Source organism: Microchirus variegatus, assembly GCF_963457635.1.
Source record: "Microchirus variegatus genome assembly, chromosome: 12".
NCBI classification, from domain to species: Eukaryota; Metazoa; Chordata; class Actinopteri; order Pleuronectiformes; family Soleidae; genus Microchirus; species Microchirus variegatus.
Genome location: NC_139813.1, coordinates 27135797 through 27151202, shown reverse-complemented (window position 1 = coordinate 27151202; position 15406 = coordinate 27135797). Strand labels below are relative to the sequence as shown.

Here is a 15406-nt window from a genome sequence, read left to right as displayed (position 1 = left end):
CGACTCGGTTCTCATCGTTTCGATTCGACTCGTTCGTGAACGTCACAGCTCTGAAAAACGACTCGCTCAAGACGCCGACAGCATCGCACTTTACGGCCCTTCACTACAGGTGAGTCCATTGGTTTAAACAGAAGAGCCCGCCCTCTGGTGGTCAGGTAAGAAGCTCTTCAACTTACCTCTGTGTTCAGGCTTCCTCAGCAACAAATCGTAGACTCATAGTATCATTATTATCAAATATATGAGGCAGTAACCTGTACATTTGTTGACAAACCGATGATAGTGATGAACTGTGACTCAGGATTTCTAATGTCCAAACAACCATGTCCTCAGACCAGGTACAGTCCACTGTGTTAGAGCGTTTTAGACGTTGTGTCGCTTTAAATTTCTTTATCGCAAACTCAAAGAACAGATTTGTTAAATCTTTGACCAGAGAAAGAAACGCGATTGTGTGATTTCTAACGTGGTTTAATATTGAAACAGTGCAGACGTGACAGAGACTTATGAAGCGTAATAAAGTGGCTCAGAGTTGATTTGTGGATTGAAGCTGTCAGACCAGTTCAGACGCTTCATGCAGGAATGTTGAAAAGACAAAGTCAGATTGTAAAGATTCAGCAGTGATTTTATTTATTCTCACCTGCTGAACTGAGCTCAGGTCCACTCACACACACACACACTGTCCACCTTCATGTGGACACCAGACGCTGCCGATTGTCCCTGGTCTGTCCTGCCGTCCTTCTGTGTCTGATCTGAGGACACAGAGTCACGTCCTCATACCTTTAGAGTCAAAGTGACGACGTCAAAACCGGTCCAACGAGCCGCGGCTGGATTCAGGTCTGTTCTCTCTCCTGATTGGCCGATTGCGATGGAGCTGGAATTTTTTATGCGAAGCAGCCGCCTGGTCGTGGGTCACAGATGATGTAGGTGTGCTATCTGTCCACTAGGAGGAGCTAAGTCAAGCTGCTGTCAGTTCCATGTGATGACCAGCAGGAGTCAGCAGATGTTCCTGATCTGTGCATCAACAACACAGATGTAAGTTCTCTGACGTTTACGTTTGTTTATCATTGAACATTTTAATGTATAGAGTTAGGATTGTTTGTGTTTGTATGAAAATATTCAAAGTTACTGTGGAATATTTTTGATCAATGAAAGTGAAAAGAGTTTAGTGTTAAATGTTGTGATCGTTCACATGTGAACCTCTGTGTTTCAGGCTGGTTCTCAGCAGCAGGGGGCGCTCACAGCACAGTCAGTACCTCCATAGGTAGGCGGGTCAGTTAATGACAGACGATCGTTCTTTATGTTTATTTCACACATACAAGTTTATATTTTCTCTTTATTTATTGACGGTCATCAGGACGTGAAGAGAATTCAAAAGTGTTTCAACAATGAATTACTGAGCCGAGCTTTAACATCAGATTATAAACAGTGAGACCTCGTCCACCACACGACTGAAGCTGCTGTCTCTTCATGTTCTACAGAGAACACAGAGACACTGAGGAACCAAGACAGACCCAGAACCCAGGATAAAGTGGTTGAGTGAATGTGGTCCTGAAGGTGTGGAGGTGGATCAGTGAGTCAGAGGAGACTCTGTAGAAGGACAGAGTCCCAGCAGGACAGTCCACATACACTGATACTCTGTGAGAGACAGACGATGATCTGATGGATGTTTTTGTCTCACCGTGAAGGACAGAGTAACCATGATCATCAGAGCAACTCAGACTCCAGGACTGATTATTATGTCCAAACCAACAGTCATAACTGTTGCCTTTCCTCTTGATTCCTCTGTAACTCAGTGATATATAAACATATCCTCTCCACTCGACCTCCCAGTAACAGCGACCAGTCAGACCAGATCTACACAGCAGCTGATAATGGAAGTCAAATCTGTCTGGATGATCAGGATACGACTGATCTTCTCTCGCATTGGTCACTTTCCTGTTGTTGTCAGACAGTTTGAGTTTTCTGTTCATTGTGTTTGTGTCCAGTTCCAGTTCACATGAATCTGATGAAGAACAACAAGACACAGCTGCAGTTTATTGACGATCAGCTGATATGTTGTTATTTCCTGTAAATCCATACTTACACTTCCTGACACCTGGTTTTAGCCTCTGCTCTCCAGCATGGTCCATCCTGGAGGAAGAAACAGTCTGAATGAGTTTGTGTCCAACATTTGTCCAAACTGTTGTCTTAATGACGCACTCTGGTGGACAGAATTATGAACTACACCCTGGTTTCAGATGAAGGACAGGTGTGTTTCAAAGAGAAGACGGTGTCTGCAGAACCAGAGACCACAGTTTCAGGCGGCTACGCATTTTCTGAACAGCTCCACCGTGTGGACAACACAGTAGACAGCACTTCAATTGTCTCCTGCAGTTTAGACCAGACGATGCCAAAGACGTTTAAATGTGAGTATAGCACTGAATTTTAAATTAATTCAAACAATGATGAATGTTTGAATTACACAGGAAAGTTCATGTTTGCTATTCTAAGTGTGTTTATACCATTTAGTTGTAAAGTAGGATCATGTTTTCTGTGGTTTTCATTAAAAAGAGCCACCATGAAGCTCATACTAAATCTACTCAACTCTGTTAACACAGTAGTCATTTAGTCATCGTTCATTTAGTGAATGAAGTGGTTATTTTGACCAAACCAGAGTTGGTGATTTGATGAAACAGTGATTTGTCAGTCAGGCATATTTTGGAGCTGGAGAAGATGATCTGTGTTGTCTGTGGAGAGTAATTATACATTTCAGTTGTTCAGTGATGCCTTTGCCTTTTCTTATGTAATAATTTGTAATGCTCTTGTTGTGGTTTTATTTTGAAAGGCATCGTCAAAGGTTTGGGTTCTGGACTCATGAGACTAGAGACCTGATCCAGAGAACCCTTCAGCCAATATCTAGGGTTCTAAGACAGAGTTGAGTCACTGAGGAAGCTCCAGCTCACATGCAGGATGTTAATGACTGAACTGCAGAGGAAAAGACACTAGTGGACAGTTTTCAGGTATTTACCTTATAATTTAAGCCAGTCAGGAATTATTCAACTTCGTTAGTATTTAGTTTGGATCCAGTTCATATCAATTATTTTGAATTGGATGTTGTTTTTACTGCAGAAACTAATAAATGTTCCAAAAAAAACTATTGTTGTCAACGTCTGTTTTTATTCAGCTGAAAATCTTCAACCTGAACCTGCTTACAAGTTTAAATACTGCTGTTGAAGATGAAGCAGAAGAGGAAGAGGAGGAGAATACCTGAGAGTGTCCAGTCTCCAGTGTGGACTCTTCAGTCCATCAGACAGAAGCTTCTTTCCTGAGTCTCCTGGATGATTGAAGCTCAGGTCCAGTTCTCTCAGATGGGAGGGGTTGGAGTTTAGAGCTGAGGTCAGAGAAGAACATCCTTCTTCTGTGACCAGACAACCTGACAGACTGGAGTTAAGACATGATGAACTCATGATGATTCAGAAAATTCTGAAGAAGTTGAACATCTGTCAAATAAACAGAGTTCTGACCTGAGAGTCTCCAGAGAACAGTGAGGACTCTTCAGTCCATCACACAGCAGCTTCACTCCTGAATCCTGAAGGTCATTGTTACTCAGGTCCAGGTGTCTCAGACTAGAGGACACAGAGCTGAGGACTGAGGACAGAGCTTCACAGCTTCTCTCTGAGAGTTTACAGTCACTCAGTCTGAGGTAGAAAACAGTGATGAACAAAAGGTTAAACATGTTTCTCTTGTGGTCTTTAGAATATGTCTTATTAATATTTATATATTGATCCACTTACAGAGCTTTGTTGGAGGCTTTGACCACCGGCAGCAGCTTCAGAAGAGCCTCCTCTGAAGCAGAGTACTTCTTCAGGTCAAACTCATCCAGATCTTTTCCTGATGACAGTAAGATGAAGACCAGAGCTGACCACTGAGCAGGAGACAGTGTCTCTGTGGACAGACGTCCAGATTTCAAGGACTCTTGGATCTCCTCCACAAGAGAACAATCATTCAGTTCATTCAGACAGTGGAACAGGTTGATGCTTCTCTCTGCTGACAGATTTTTACTGATCTTCTTCTTGATGTACTGGACTGTTTTCTGAACGGTCTGCAAGCTACTTCCTGTTTGTGTCAGTAGACCTCTTAAGAGCTTCTGATTGGTCTCCAGTGAAAGACCAAGAAGGAAGCGGAGGAACAAGTCCAGGTGTCCATTTGGACTCAGTAAGGCCTTGTCCACAGCACTCTGGTGCAGATGATTCAGTTCAGGTTTTTTTTTAAACAATTTGAACCTCTGGGATGTTGATGGTTCCTCTGAAAGCAGATTTGTTCCAGAGGTGATGAAGGTCAGATGAACATGAAGAGCAGCCAGAAACTCCTGAACACTCAGATGGACAAAGCAGAAGACCTTGTCCTGGTACAGGCCTCTCTCCTCTTTAAAGATCTGAGTGAAGACTCCTGAGTAAACTGAAGCTGCTGTGATATCGATGCCACACTCTGTCAGGTCTGATTCATAGAAGATCAGGTTTCCTTTCTGCAGCTGCTCAAAGGCCAGTTTCCCCAGAGACTTAATCATCTTCCTGTTCTCTGGACTCCAGTGTGGATCTGTCTCAGCTCCTCCATCATATTTGACCTTCTTCACTTTGGACTGAACCACCAGGAAGTGGACGTACATCTCAGTCAGGGTCTTGGGCAGTTCTCCTCCATCTCTGGTTTTCAACATGTTCTCCAGAACTGTTGCAGTGATCCAGCAGAAGACTGGGATGTGGCACATGATGTGGAGGCTTCGTGATGTCTGGATGTGGGAGATGATCCTCCTGGCCTGCTCCTCATCTCTGAACCTCTTCCTGAAGTAGTCCTCCTTCTGTGGGTCTGTGAACCCTCTGACCTCTGTCACCATGTCAACACAGTCAGGAGGGATCTGATTGGCTGCTGCAGGTCGTGTGGTTATCCAGAGGCGAGCAGAGGGAAGCAGTTTCCCCCTGATGAGGTTTGTCAGCAGCACGTCCACTGAGGTGGACGCTGTGACATCAGTCAGGATCTCAGTGTTGTGGAAGTCCAGAGGAAGTCGACACTCGTCCAGACCATCAAAGATGAAGACCACCTTCAAGTCTTCAAACCTGCAGATTCCTGCTTCTTTGGTTTCAGTGAAGAAGTGATGGATGAGTTCCACCAAACTGTACTTCTTCTCTTTCAGCACATTCAGCTCTCTGAAGGTGAAGGGAAATGTCAACTCTATGTCCTTGTTGCTTTTGTCTTCAGCCCAGTCCAGAGTGAACTTCTGTGTTAAGACTGTTTTCCCAATGCCAGCCACTCCCTTTGTCATCACTCTTCTGATTGGTCCGTCTCTTCCGGCTGAGGCTTTAAAGATGTCTTCTTGTCTGATGGTTGTTTCTGCTCTGTCTGGTTTCCAGGAAGCTCTTTCAATCTGTTTGACCTCATGTTCTTCATTGACCTCTCCAGTCCCTCCCTCTGTGATGAAGAGCTCTGTGAAGATCTCATTCAGAAGGGTGGGGTTTCCTGCTTTAGCCACGCCCTCAAACAAACACTGGAACTTCTTCTTCAGGTTTGATTTGAGTTCACGTCGACAAGATGCAGCTCTGGTTTCTGAAGGAACACAAGAAAATAAATCAGTGAGTGGATCATTGAGAAAATGAGAAGTTCTTCCTTTCACATTAAAAGTCCTCTTACTGCTTTGCAGACAGTCAGCGAGCTTCTCCTGCTTCATCCTCCTCAGGAAGTTCTCTGTGATCTTCAGAAAGGCCTCTCTGCTCCTCCTCTGCTCCTCATCTTCACCATCCAACACCTCCTCATCCTCCCTCTGACCCAGAACCTTCTGTATCTTCTTCAGCTCGTTCTTCACAAAGCAGATGATGTTCTCCTCCAGCATCTGGAACAGAACACGTGAAGTGAAATGAGATCCTGCAGGTCCACAGAGCAGCATCCAGACTGTCAGGACCAGGACTCTGCTTCAATATTAACAGTAGTGTCATGTTTGTACATTTACACACCTTAAATATGGAGTCCAGGTCTGCTCCATGCTGCTGGACAGACTGACCACTGAGAACCTCTGTCCTCTGCTGATCAACTCTGAAGAGAAAACATTCAGTGTCATTTACTAAACAATCATTTATTCTGACACGGTTTTCACTGAGCTGCACCTACGTTTCTTCTTCAGCCAAGTTCACACGACATGAGTTTAACAACTTGAAGACAAAAGTCCCTGAAGGACAGTCTCTAGTGTGTATTAAAGGATTTTCTATTGTTCAGTTCTTGCCCAACTCAGCTCGACTTACATTGAGGAAGTAGGCTCCCTCTGGTGGAGGATCACGTAAGTTACTTTGTGTGAAATCCTTACATCAGTTCACCATGTTTTTGTCCATCCTTGAAGGTAATAAGACGACCCATAGACTTGTCACTCTTCATGGACACACAGCTGGGACCAGGTTCAGCAGAGTCTGGTCCCTGTTGATGGATCCACCTACAAATACAAATACATCTAAATACACCATCTGCTCTGATAGATTGATCTCATTAATGATCGACAGTATCAGGAGACAAAAGGAAAACAAGTTTGTGTCAAAAATGGTTGAGTGTGACCCAGATGGTGTCGGCTGCTCGGTGTCAAACACTAACACTGATTAATACATTTAAGACTTCCACTAAAATATGTAGAACATATTCAGTCAGATCAGTTTACCCAAACCCAAGGACGTGAGCCATGACTGTTCCAGATTTATTCAACATTTCTTATTTTTTCATGGGTCTAAATCTGAGCTTAAAGAGTCTGTTTGGGACTTGAGTCCAGAACGTCTTGGTGCTGAATCTGAGGTCCAAAATATTAGGCATTTCTGATGCTACATGATGGATCTTTTGAGTTGTTGATCTGTGAAGACCTCCATCGTCTGACCTCTGTTTTTGTTTGAAGTTCACAGGTTGATCCATGGACCAGTCACTCTTCATGGAGACACAGCTGGGTCCAGGTCCAGCAGAGTCTGGTCCCTGTTGATGGATCCTCCTACAAACACAGGACATGACATGTAAATAAAACACTGAGCTGTGACATGGAGACAAATCACATCCATGAGATCCTCATCTCACCTCTGACCCTCATGTTCCTCACTCAGAGTGGTTTTAGAGGGCGGAGCTTCCTCATCACGATCCATGATCGGATTCATTGCAGAGCGCCACCTGCTGGGAGAGTAAAAGTCACACATTACAAGTTCTGCTAACATGGGTGGACCTCAGGCTTCTCACAACAACAACATCATCATCAGGTCCAGCAGGAGCAAGAAGATCCAGCAACACCAGATGGACCAGATGAAAGGAACCACAGGTATGTTAGTGTGAGCAGAACACCAACACAAATGTCAGAGAACAAGTAAAACGTACGTGGACGTCTTTTTGTTATTGGGATGAAAATCGAGAACTGGTTCTGTTTTGGTACCAATTTCTCATGAGTTGGAACCAAAGTATCAATAATTATCTGAACAAATAGTTCCTTCTATAAATAGTTATGTTACTTTCACACTAACTTCTAGGGAATTATAAAATAATGCTCGCTCAGGTCTCTTCCCAATCGTCTGGTAATGATGATGAAACTGCTGCCGTCACATGACGATGTTTGACATTGTGCGGTGTCTTAACCAAGCTAACATTTGTGCTGCTGCTAACAGAAGTGCAGCGTCCTCAGTGCAGCCTGATACAAGTCTGAAGATAAAACTACTAGAGCTGGGATTTATGGCTCTTTGAAGGGAGCCGGATCTTGAGGAGCCGTTCCCTTCAAAGAGCCGTTCAAAACACTCGGCTCGTTCTTATATTTCATTATTTCTCAGAAGCCAAATAGAAAATAATCACTGGTTGTAAATTATAAGGTAAGATTTGGATCAGAATGATTCAAACGTACACATCCCACCAATATATACTTTATTGGTGAAAGTTATTCTGAAATATTGTTTATATTTTTCATTTGTCTTGTGTTTTCATTGTAAACAGTCCATAAGGTGGCGCCATATCCCCATGCTTTCACAGTGAGATCAGTATTTTGGACTTTGTGGCACAATAAAAAATTATCAGACAACAATAAATTATTTTAGCGCGCCGCTCTCAACATTACCTCCTCCCTTTGTGTGTGTGTCAGCGGCAGCAACGAGACAGGAAGTGTTTTGTTTTGGAGTCACTCGGTCAGTTGGGGCGGGGCTTTGCGTTCGGCTCCTCCCCCGCGTTGATACAGAAGACGTCACGAGCCGCACACACGTGTCACACGTGTTAGCATCACACTTTACAGCCCTTCACTGCAGGTGAGTCTACTGGTTAAAACAGAAGAGCCCGCCCTCTGGTGGTCAGGTAAGAAGCTGTTCAACTTACCTCCATCTATTTAATAGATAGATAGATATGTATGTTAGAGAAGAAATGTTAAATTTGACTTAGTTAATTAAATCTTATCAAAACATGATTTCATTTTTTTTGCCTACAATGGCTGTAATCTGTTTTCATCGGAAACATAAAAGTATCAGTCATTATCTGATCTTTCAGTCCAGCAGAATTTCTCTCTCACCAAAACCACAAATGTTCAATAAACCAGTGATTTCCAAACATTTTCAAACATCAGAGTTTAGTGACGTCAGAGATTCATGAAGCTTCACAGTAAAAACATCACGTCGACAAAAAGTTCAAACTTAAACATTTCTTTTACCGATGTTTGATGAGATGAGTTCAGTTCCGTTACCTTCTGATGGTAAGAAGTAATCGTCATGAAGCTGTTGAAAGTTATTCTGCTGCTTTGAACAGGAAACGAACCAGAGAGCAACGTTTTCTCAAGTGTTATCTGAAGGAAATTTGATGATTCTGATCAAGTAACTGCTTTGATCTGAACTTTAGACTCAACTGGATCAACTGGAGTCAAATATTAACAGAATCAAATCTCATCTAGTGATGGGACGAACTGTGCCGAGGCTTCTGGGCGTGTCGAGGAATCCAGGAAGTCTTTTATGAAGCACGTATCAATGTTTGCTTCTTTAAAGGTGAGTGACGTGTTTTAACGCTTTATGAACATAATTCATGATTCCTCCAACTGACACTTACCTATGGACACAAGTGTTACTAAGGTTAAGGTAAGAACTCACAGAACACTGTTTATACATGAGATCACTGGTCATGGGTCACAGATGATGTAGGTGTGCTATCTGTCCACTAGGAGGAGCTAAGTCAAGCAGCAGGAGCAGCTGCTGTCAGTTCCATGTGATGACCAGCAGGAGTCAGCAGATGTTCCTGATCTGTGCATCAACAACACAGATGTAAGTTCTCTGACGTTTACGTTTGTTTATCATTGAACATTTTTTTTTTTTTTTTTTTTTTGAACATTCTTTTTATTGAACATTTTCAAGTATAACAGTCCAGTACAGCGCATACAGATTATGTGCAATATGTAGCAAATCCAGAATATTTCCACAGCAATGATCTCAAAGGACCTTGTTAGGTCTTACAGTTTAGGCAGTAGCACTCCGAGTTCCTAGGTACCTCAACACTTTGTCAAACCTTGTTGAAAAAAGGTCACTCTGACCGTTTAAACAAAATCTTAGTCTTTCCAGAGAAATATACTCTGATATCATAGACTTCCACAGATGTATTGAAGGAGGTTCATCTCCTACCCATTTGTTCATAACAGCCTTTCGTCCCAACATAAACAAAAATTGTATGGTGTTCTTATGTGACCTTAGTGATTCAGGGATACATCCTAATAAACATAATTTTGGATTAGGCTGCAATTGCTTCTTAATTATCACCTTAACTTCCTCACATACAGATTGCCAAAACCGTTGAATCTTCTCACATTCCCATAGGCAGTGAAATCTTGTCCCTAATATAGTTTTACATTTTGGGCAGTTTGGAGAGGCTCCTGCTGTATATTTACTGTACATATATGGAGATATATAAACATTTTGTAAAATATTATATTGCATTTCTCTGAATCTGTTACATATGGAAATTTTCGAAGGTAAAAGTAAAATTTCCTCCCATATTTCACCGTCTATCGTAGTTTTCAGCTGGGTCTCCCATAGTTTCCGTAAAAATGATAGTCTGTCTGTTTTCAGACATTGCAGTCTGGAGTAAAATCTGGAAACAAAGTGATCCTGTTTAAGACTATCTAAAAGAGTTTTTTCTAGTGAGTTGAAGTCATCTGGAAGATTGAGAGTATTCATTTTAGTATATACATAGTGTCTGACCTGGAGGTATTTGTAAAATTCTTTTGATTGTAATTTGTATGTAGCCTTTAATGATTCGAATGTTTTAAATGTCCCCTTATCCCAAAGGTCATAAATATGGTGAATTCCTGCTTCATACCAGTTCTGAAAGTTAGGTCCATTGCCCCCCCTGGTTAGTTCAGGGTTATCAGTCAATGTTGTTAAACAGCTCAATTTATGTTTCGACCCAAATAAATTCCGTAAAGAACTCCACGTACTACATACATTTGTAATTAAAAAATTGTCTTTCGTAATAATTGGTAATTCACTCCTGCGTTTATCAAGTAAGTTGACAGGAGAGTATGGTTTGGAGAAGGTTGCTTCTATTTCAAACCATGGCGGCTTCGGTTTAGCAGTTGCCCATATCGAGAGAATTCTGGCTTGCATTGAGGTTGTATAGTTTGTAATGTTGGGAAGGCCCCATCCTCCTTGTTCTTTTGGTAATTGTAAAATATCTAATTTAATTTTAGGCTTTCTTCCAGCCCATATAAAGTCAGAAAGAGCTTTATTTATATCTTTAATGTTGTTCCTCTTCAAAGATATGAAGAGCATAGATAGAGGGTAAATAATTTTGGGAAGAATTATCATTTTAATAAGATTGACTCTGCCAAGAAAGGTTACAGGAAGCTTTTTCCAGCTCAACATCTTGTCTTTAATGTGTTTTACCACGGTGTTAACATTTTCAGCATAAAGTTGACTAATTTTAGGTGTTATTTTAACCCCCAGATATGTGAATCCATCTGGTGCCGAGCGAAAAGGTTTTACAAAGTCAGGTTCACAGTCATGTAAAAAGCCGAGAGGCATGATTTCAGATTTTGTAAAATTAACCTTGTATCCAGAAATTTGACCGAACTCTTCCACACAGTTGACTAGCGCAGGTATTGAATTTTGGGGGTCTGTTAATGTTAGGAGGATATCGTCTGCGTACAGCAGAATTTTGTGCTGTGTTGTTCCTATCACCGTTCCTTTGATATTAGCAGTTTGCCGGACAGCAATTGCTAATGGCTCTATAGCTAAAGAAAACAACAGAGGTGATAGTGGTGACCCTTGAGCTGTACCTCTGTTAAGTTGAAACTGGGCAGAAATTAAACCATTTGTTAAGACTGAGGCAGTGGGCATTTTATATAAAAGCTGTATCCATTGAACAAAATCTGATTTAAAGCCAAATCTTTTCAACACTTCATGTATTTACGCTCAACACGATCAAACGCTTTCTCTGCATCCATCGTTACTATAGCACTTGGAGTTTGATGAAAGTTAAGATAGTGAATAATGTTGATTAAGCGTCTTGTGTTGTTTGATGAAGTACGGCCTCCTATAAACCCTGTTTGGTCTGCATTAACTATATCAGTCACCACTCTTTCTAGTCGATTAGCCACTATTTTTGAGAGTATTTTAACATCCACTCCAAGCAGGCTAATGGGGCGATAAGAGGAACATAATTCTGGATCCTTCCCTTTTTTGGGAATAACTATAATATGAGCTAAGTACATAGATTTTGGGAGTTCAACCTCTTCAAAAGATTTGTTGAACACGCGTTGCAGTAGTTTGTTAATTTTACTTCTCATCTTTTTATAAAACTGAGCACAGAATCCATCAGCCCCTGGACTTTTATCTGACTGGAGTGAGGAGATTGCTTTGTCAATTTCTGTTACTGTGACATGTCCTTCTAGTAGTTTAGCTCGTTCATCTGTTAGTTGTGGTATCTGTAAGCCATCTAAAAAGTTACTACTGGCAAATGTATCATCGTCCAGTTCTGAGGTATACAGCGTTCTATAAAATTTTTGAAAGCATTCATTAATCTTTGTATTATTTGTTTGACGATTTTGATCCTCATCAGATATTGCAGAGATAAAAGATTTTTGGGGAGAGTTTCTTGCAAGACGGGCTAAGAACTTATTTGGCTTATTTCCAAATTCAAACATTCTTTGTTTAGCAAACATAATATCAGACTCAGCCTTCTTTGTAAGTAAATTAGTCAGTAGTAGTCTTGTCTCCTTTAACAGTTTAAGCACCCCATCTGATTTGGACCTCTGAAAATCTTCCTCTAATTTTTTTATTTTATTTTCAATTCGTGATTGTTCCTGAGTCCGCTCTTTTTTCTTCTTACTAGAGTATGATATAATCATGCCTCGCATGTAAGCTTTATAAGCTTCCCACACCAATCTTGGATCAGAGTCATTGCAGTCATTTACTTCTAAATAGAGGTCTGTGTGCATTTCCAAGAACTTTATAAAATTATCATCCTGAAACAGTGATGCATTTATTTTCCAAGAGAACGATCGCTCTGAGGGCCTAAGAGGCTGCATCACCAGAGTGACAGGAGCATGGTCTGAAAGGGCAATGGATCCAATGTCAGACTGTTCTACTAAATGGACCAGGTGTTCAGATAAAAATATATAGTCAATTCGTGAGAATGACAAGTGAGGTGGAGAATAAAATGTGTAATTTTTGTTATTAGGATTCATGTACCTCCAACCATCCAACAAGTTAAATGTCTCAAGAAAATTTTGTAGTGTTCTGCCAGATTTTGACTGATCTTTATGAGGAGGCTCTTTATCTAAAGAGGGAGAGAGGTAGCAGTTAAAGTCACCTCCAATAATCATATTTGTACAGTCCATTTCAGCGATTTTACTGAGTAGGAGGGCAAAGAAGTTCTTGTCATAGATATTAGGAGCATATACATTTCCTAGCAATATTAATTCTCCATATAGTTCTCCTTTTACTAAAACTATCCTTCCCTCTTTATCTTTGTAACTCTCTTTAGCTGTAAATGGTAACAGTCTATGAATTAATATAATTGCACCCCTTTTGTTTGTAGAATAAGATGTAAAATATATCTGTCCGACTCATTCCCTGAGATATTTTTTGTGCTCCTCTTCATTCAAATGGGTTTCTTGGAGGAATGCAATCTGGACATTTTCCTTTTTAAGATAGTTTAGAACAGTTTTCCTCTTGACAACATTATTGGAGCCCTTGATATTCCAAGTACAAAACTTAATATTCAGAATAAAGTAACATTATATCATGCTGCATAGTCTCATTAACTTTATAACATAGGTTGGATATGCTTTCAATCTGAAATCCTGCCTGGACCTGAAACAAAAAAACAACATACGATCCATGCAAAAACCAACTAAGGCCTGGATAATACCTACCTAACATGGCTATAACAGAGCCAAGAAAAACAAAAAGCAAAAACCTTGTCATACTCTAGCTATAGAGCTAAGGGGCAAATGAAACAAAGTGAAGAAAAAAAATAAAAGAAAGTGTCAGATCTCTCAATCTGGATTATATCTTGACAATAATGCCAGCATGTCAGCGACTGTGTGAATAATAGCGGCACACATCAACTCAAGTACACTAGGAAATATACATGCATATGTGTGTTAACATTAAGATGAACAAAAATGATCTCAGAGTTATATTGTACTCACTGTCCCTTATACGAGTCGTTCTCTATTCGTTTGCATAAGAAGAGGCAGATGAAATACTTTCCCTGATAACAGGTGGATTGATAGAATCACTGGGTCGGGAGTGTCTTCACGTAGTCGTTGATTTCCTTCATTGTGGGAAGAAGATCGGTTTTCCATTTGGAGGGAGAACCTTAATTACAGCTGGATACGCAAATGCGTATTTGATCCCCGCTTCCCGGAGCCTTCTGCGCGCATCTGCACATTCTTGTCTCCGCTTTACAATCTCCGCAGAAAAGTCCTGGTAAAAAGACACAACTTGACCATCCGTGGAAACTCTGCCCATGTTTCTTGCTGCGTGTAAGATCCTCTGTCTGTCCATGTAGTCGTGAAGCCTCACCAGGACCGCGCGGGGGCCCTGCCTGCCGGTGGATCCCACTGGAGGTCCTACACTGAAGGTCCCACACGGAAAGCTCGTTCAACTTTCAGCCTCTCCCCTTGCGTGTCCATGTTCAAGACCTCTGGGATCCACTTCTCAAAAAACACGGATGAATTCTTACCCTCAGTGCCTTCTTTCAGTCCAATAATTCTGACGTTTTGTCGTCGACTCTGGTTCTCATAATTCTCAAGTTTTTCCATTGCTTTTTTCAACGTTGACTCCACCAATTCAATTCGTGGCGTATTAGCTGTTGCATTATCCTCCAGGTCGGAGACTCGTTGTTCCACCGCCCCCAGTCTGTCTACTATTTTATCTAATTTTTCTGACATCTCTGTGACAGGTTTCAGGATATTAGCGAGTGTAGTTTCCAGCATCTCCTTAATATTACGCGTCACCTGTTGAACCACTATGCTGTCATCATTGGAGCTGGAGAACTCTTTCCCCGGCCCGGTACCGGATTCTGGCTCTTCTTCGTTAGCTAGCTCTGTCTCTGCTTCGTCGTCTGGGTTAGCTAGCGGTTCGCTGGCCGCCGACTTGTTGTTCTTTTTCCGAGTATCTCTCTTCCTGGGCTTAGCAAAAAAGTTGTCCAGCGACATGTCCAACGTCTCTGTAGGTTATTTCACCACAATTTTAGCAACGGATAAACTGAGAAATGTTGTTTAAATTAAATCCAGTGAGGAGACCGACATCAGTGCGTCTATCCTCCTCGGTGCATCACGTGACCCCCCCAGAAGTTCCTGTTTTAATGTTTTATGAACTGGTCGTGGGTCACAGATGATGTAGGTGTGCTATCTGTCCACTAGGAGGAGCTAAGTCAAGCAGCAGGAGCAGCTGCTGTCAGTTCCATGTGATGACCAGCAGGAGTCAGCAGATGTTCCTGATCTGTGCATAAACAACACAGATGTAAGTTCTCTGACGTTTACGTTTGTTTATCGTTGAACATTTTAATGTATAGAGTTAGGATTGTTTGTGTTTGTATGAAAATATTCAAAGTTACTGTGGAATATTTTTGATCAATGAAAGTGAAAAGAGTTTAGTGTTAAATGTTGTGATCGTTCACATGTGAACCTCTGTGTTTCAGGCTGGTTCTCAGCAGCAGGGGGCGCTCACAGCACAGTCAGTACCTCCATAGGTGGGTGGGTCAGTTAATGACAGACGATCGTTCTTTATGTTTATTTCACACATACAAGTTTATATTTTCTCTTTATTTATTGACGGTCATCAGGACGTGAAGAGAATTCAAAAGTGTTTCAACAATGAATTACTGAGCCGAGCTTTAACATCAGATTATAAACAGTGAGACCTCGTCCACCACACGACTGAAGCTGCTGTCTCTTCATGTT

General features: G+C 41.4%; 1 protein-coding gene across 1 annotated transcript; it reads right to left on the bottom strand.

Annotated features, from left to right (window-relative positions):
• Positions 1–1469: 1469 nt before the first annotated feature.
• Positions 1470–7133, bottom strand: LOC310934863 (protein NLRC3-like; the record flags this gene model as incomplete). The annotated part of the gene is made up of 9 exons (XM_083898662.1): positions 1470–1999; positions 2081–2127; positions 3244–3417; positions 3501–3674; positions 3771–5574; positions 5659–5857; positions 5979–6057; positions 6326–6448; positions 7069–7133. The coding sequence occupies 9 exons, from the start codon at positions 7131–7133 to the stop codon at positions 1470–1472; spliced, it is 3195 nt and encodes a 1064-aa protein (XP_083754788.1).
• Positions 7134–15406: the final 8273 nt, after the last annotated feature.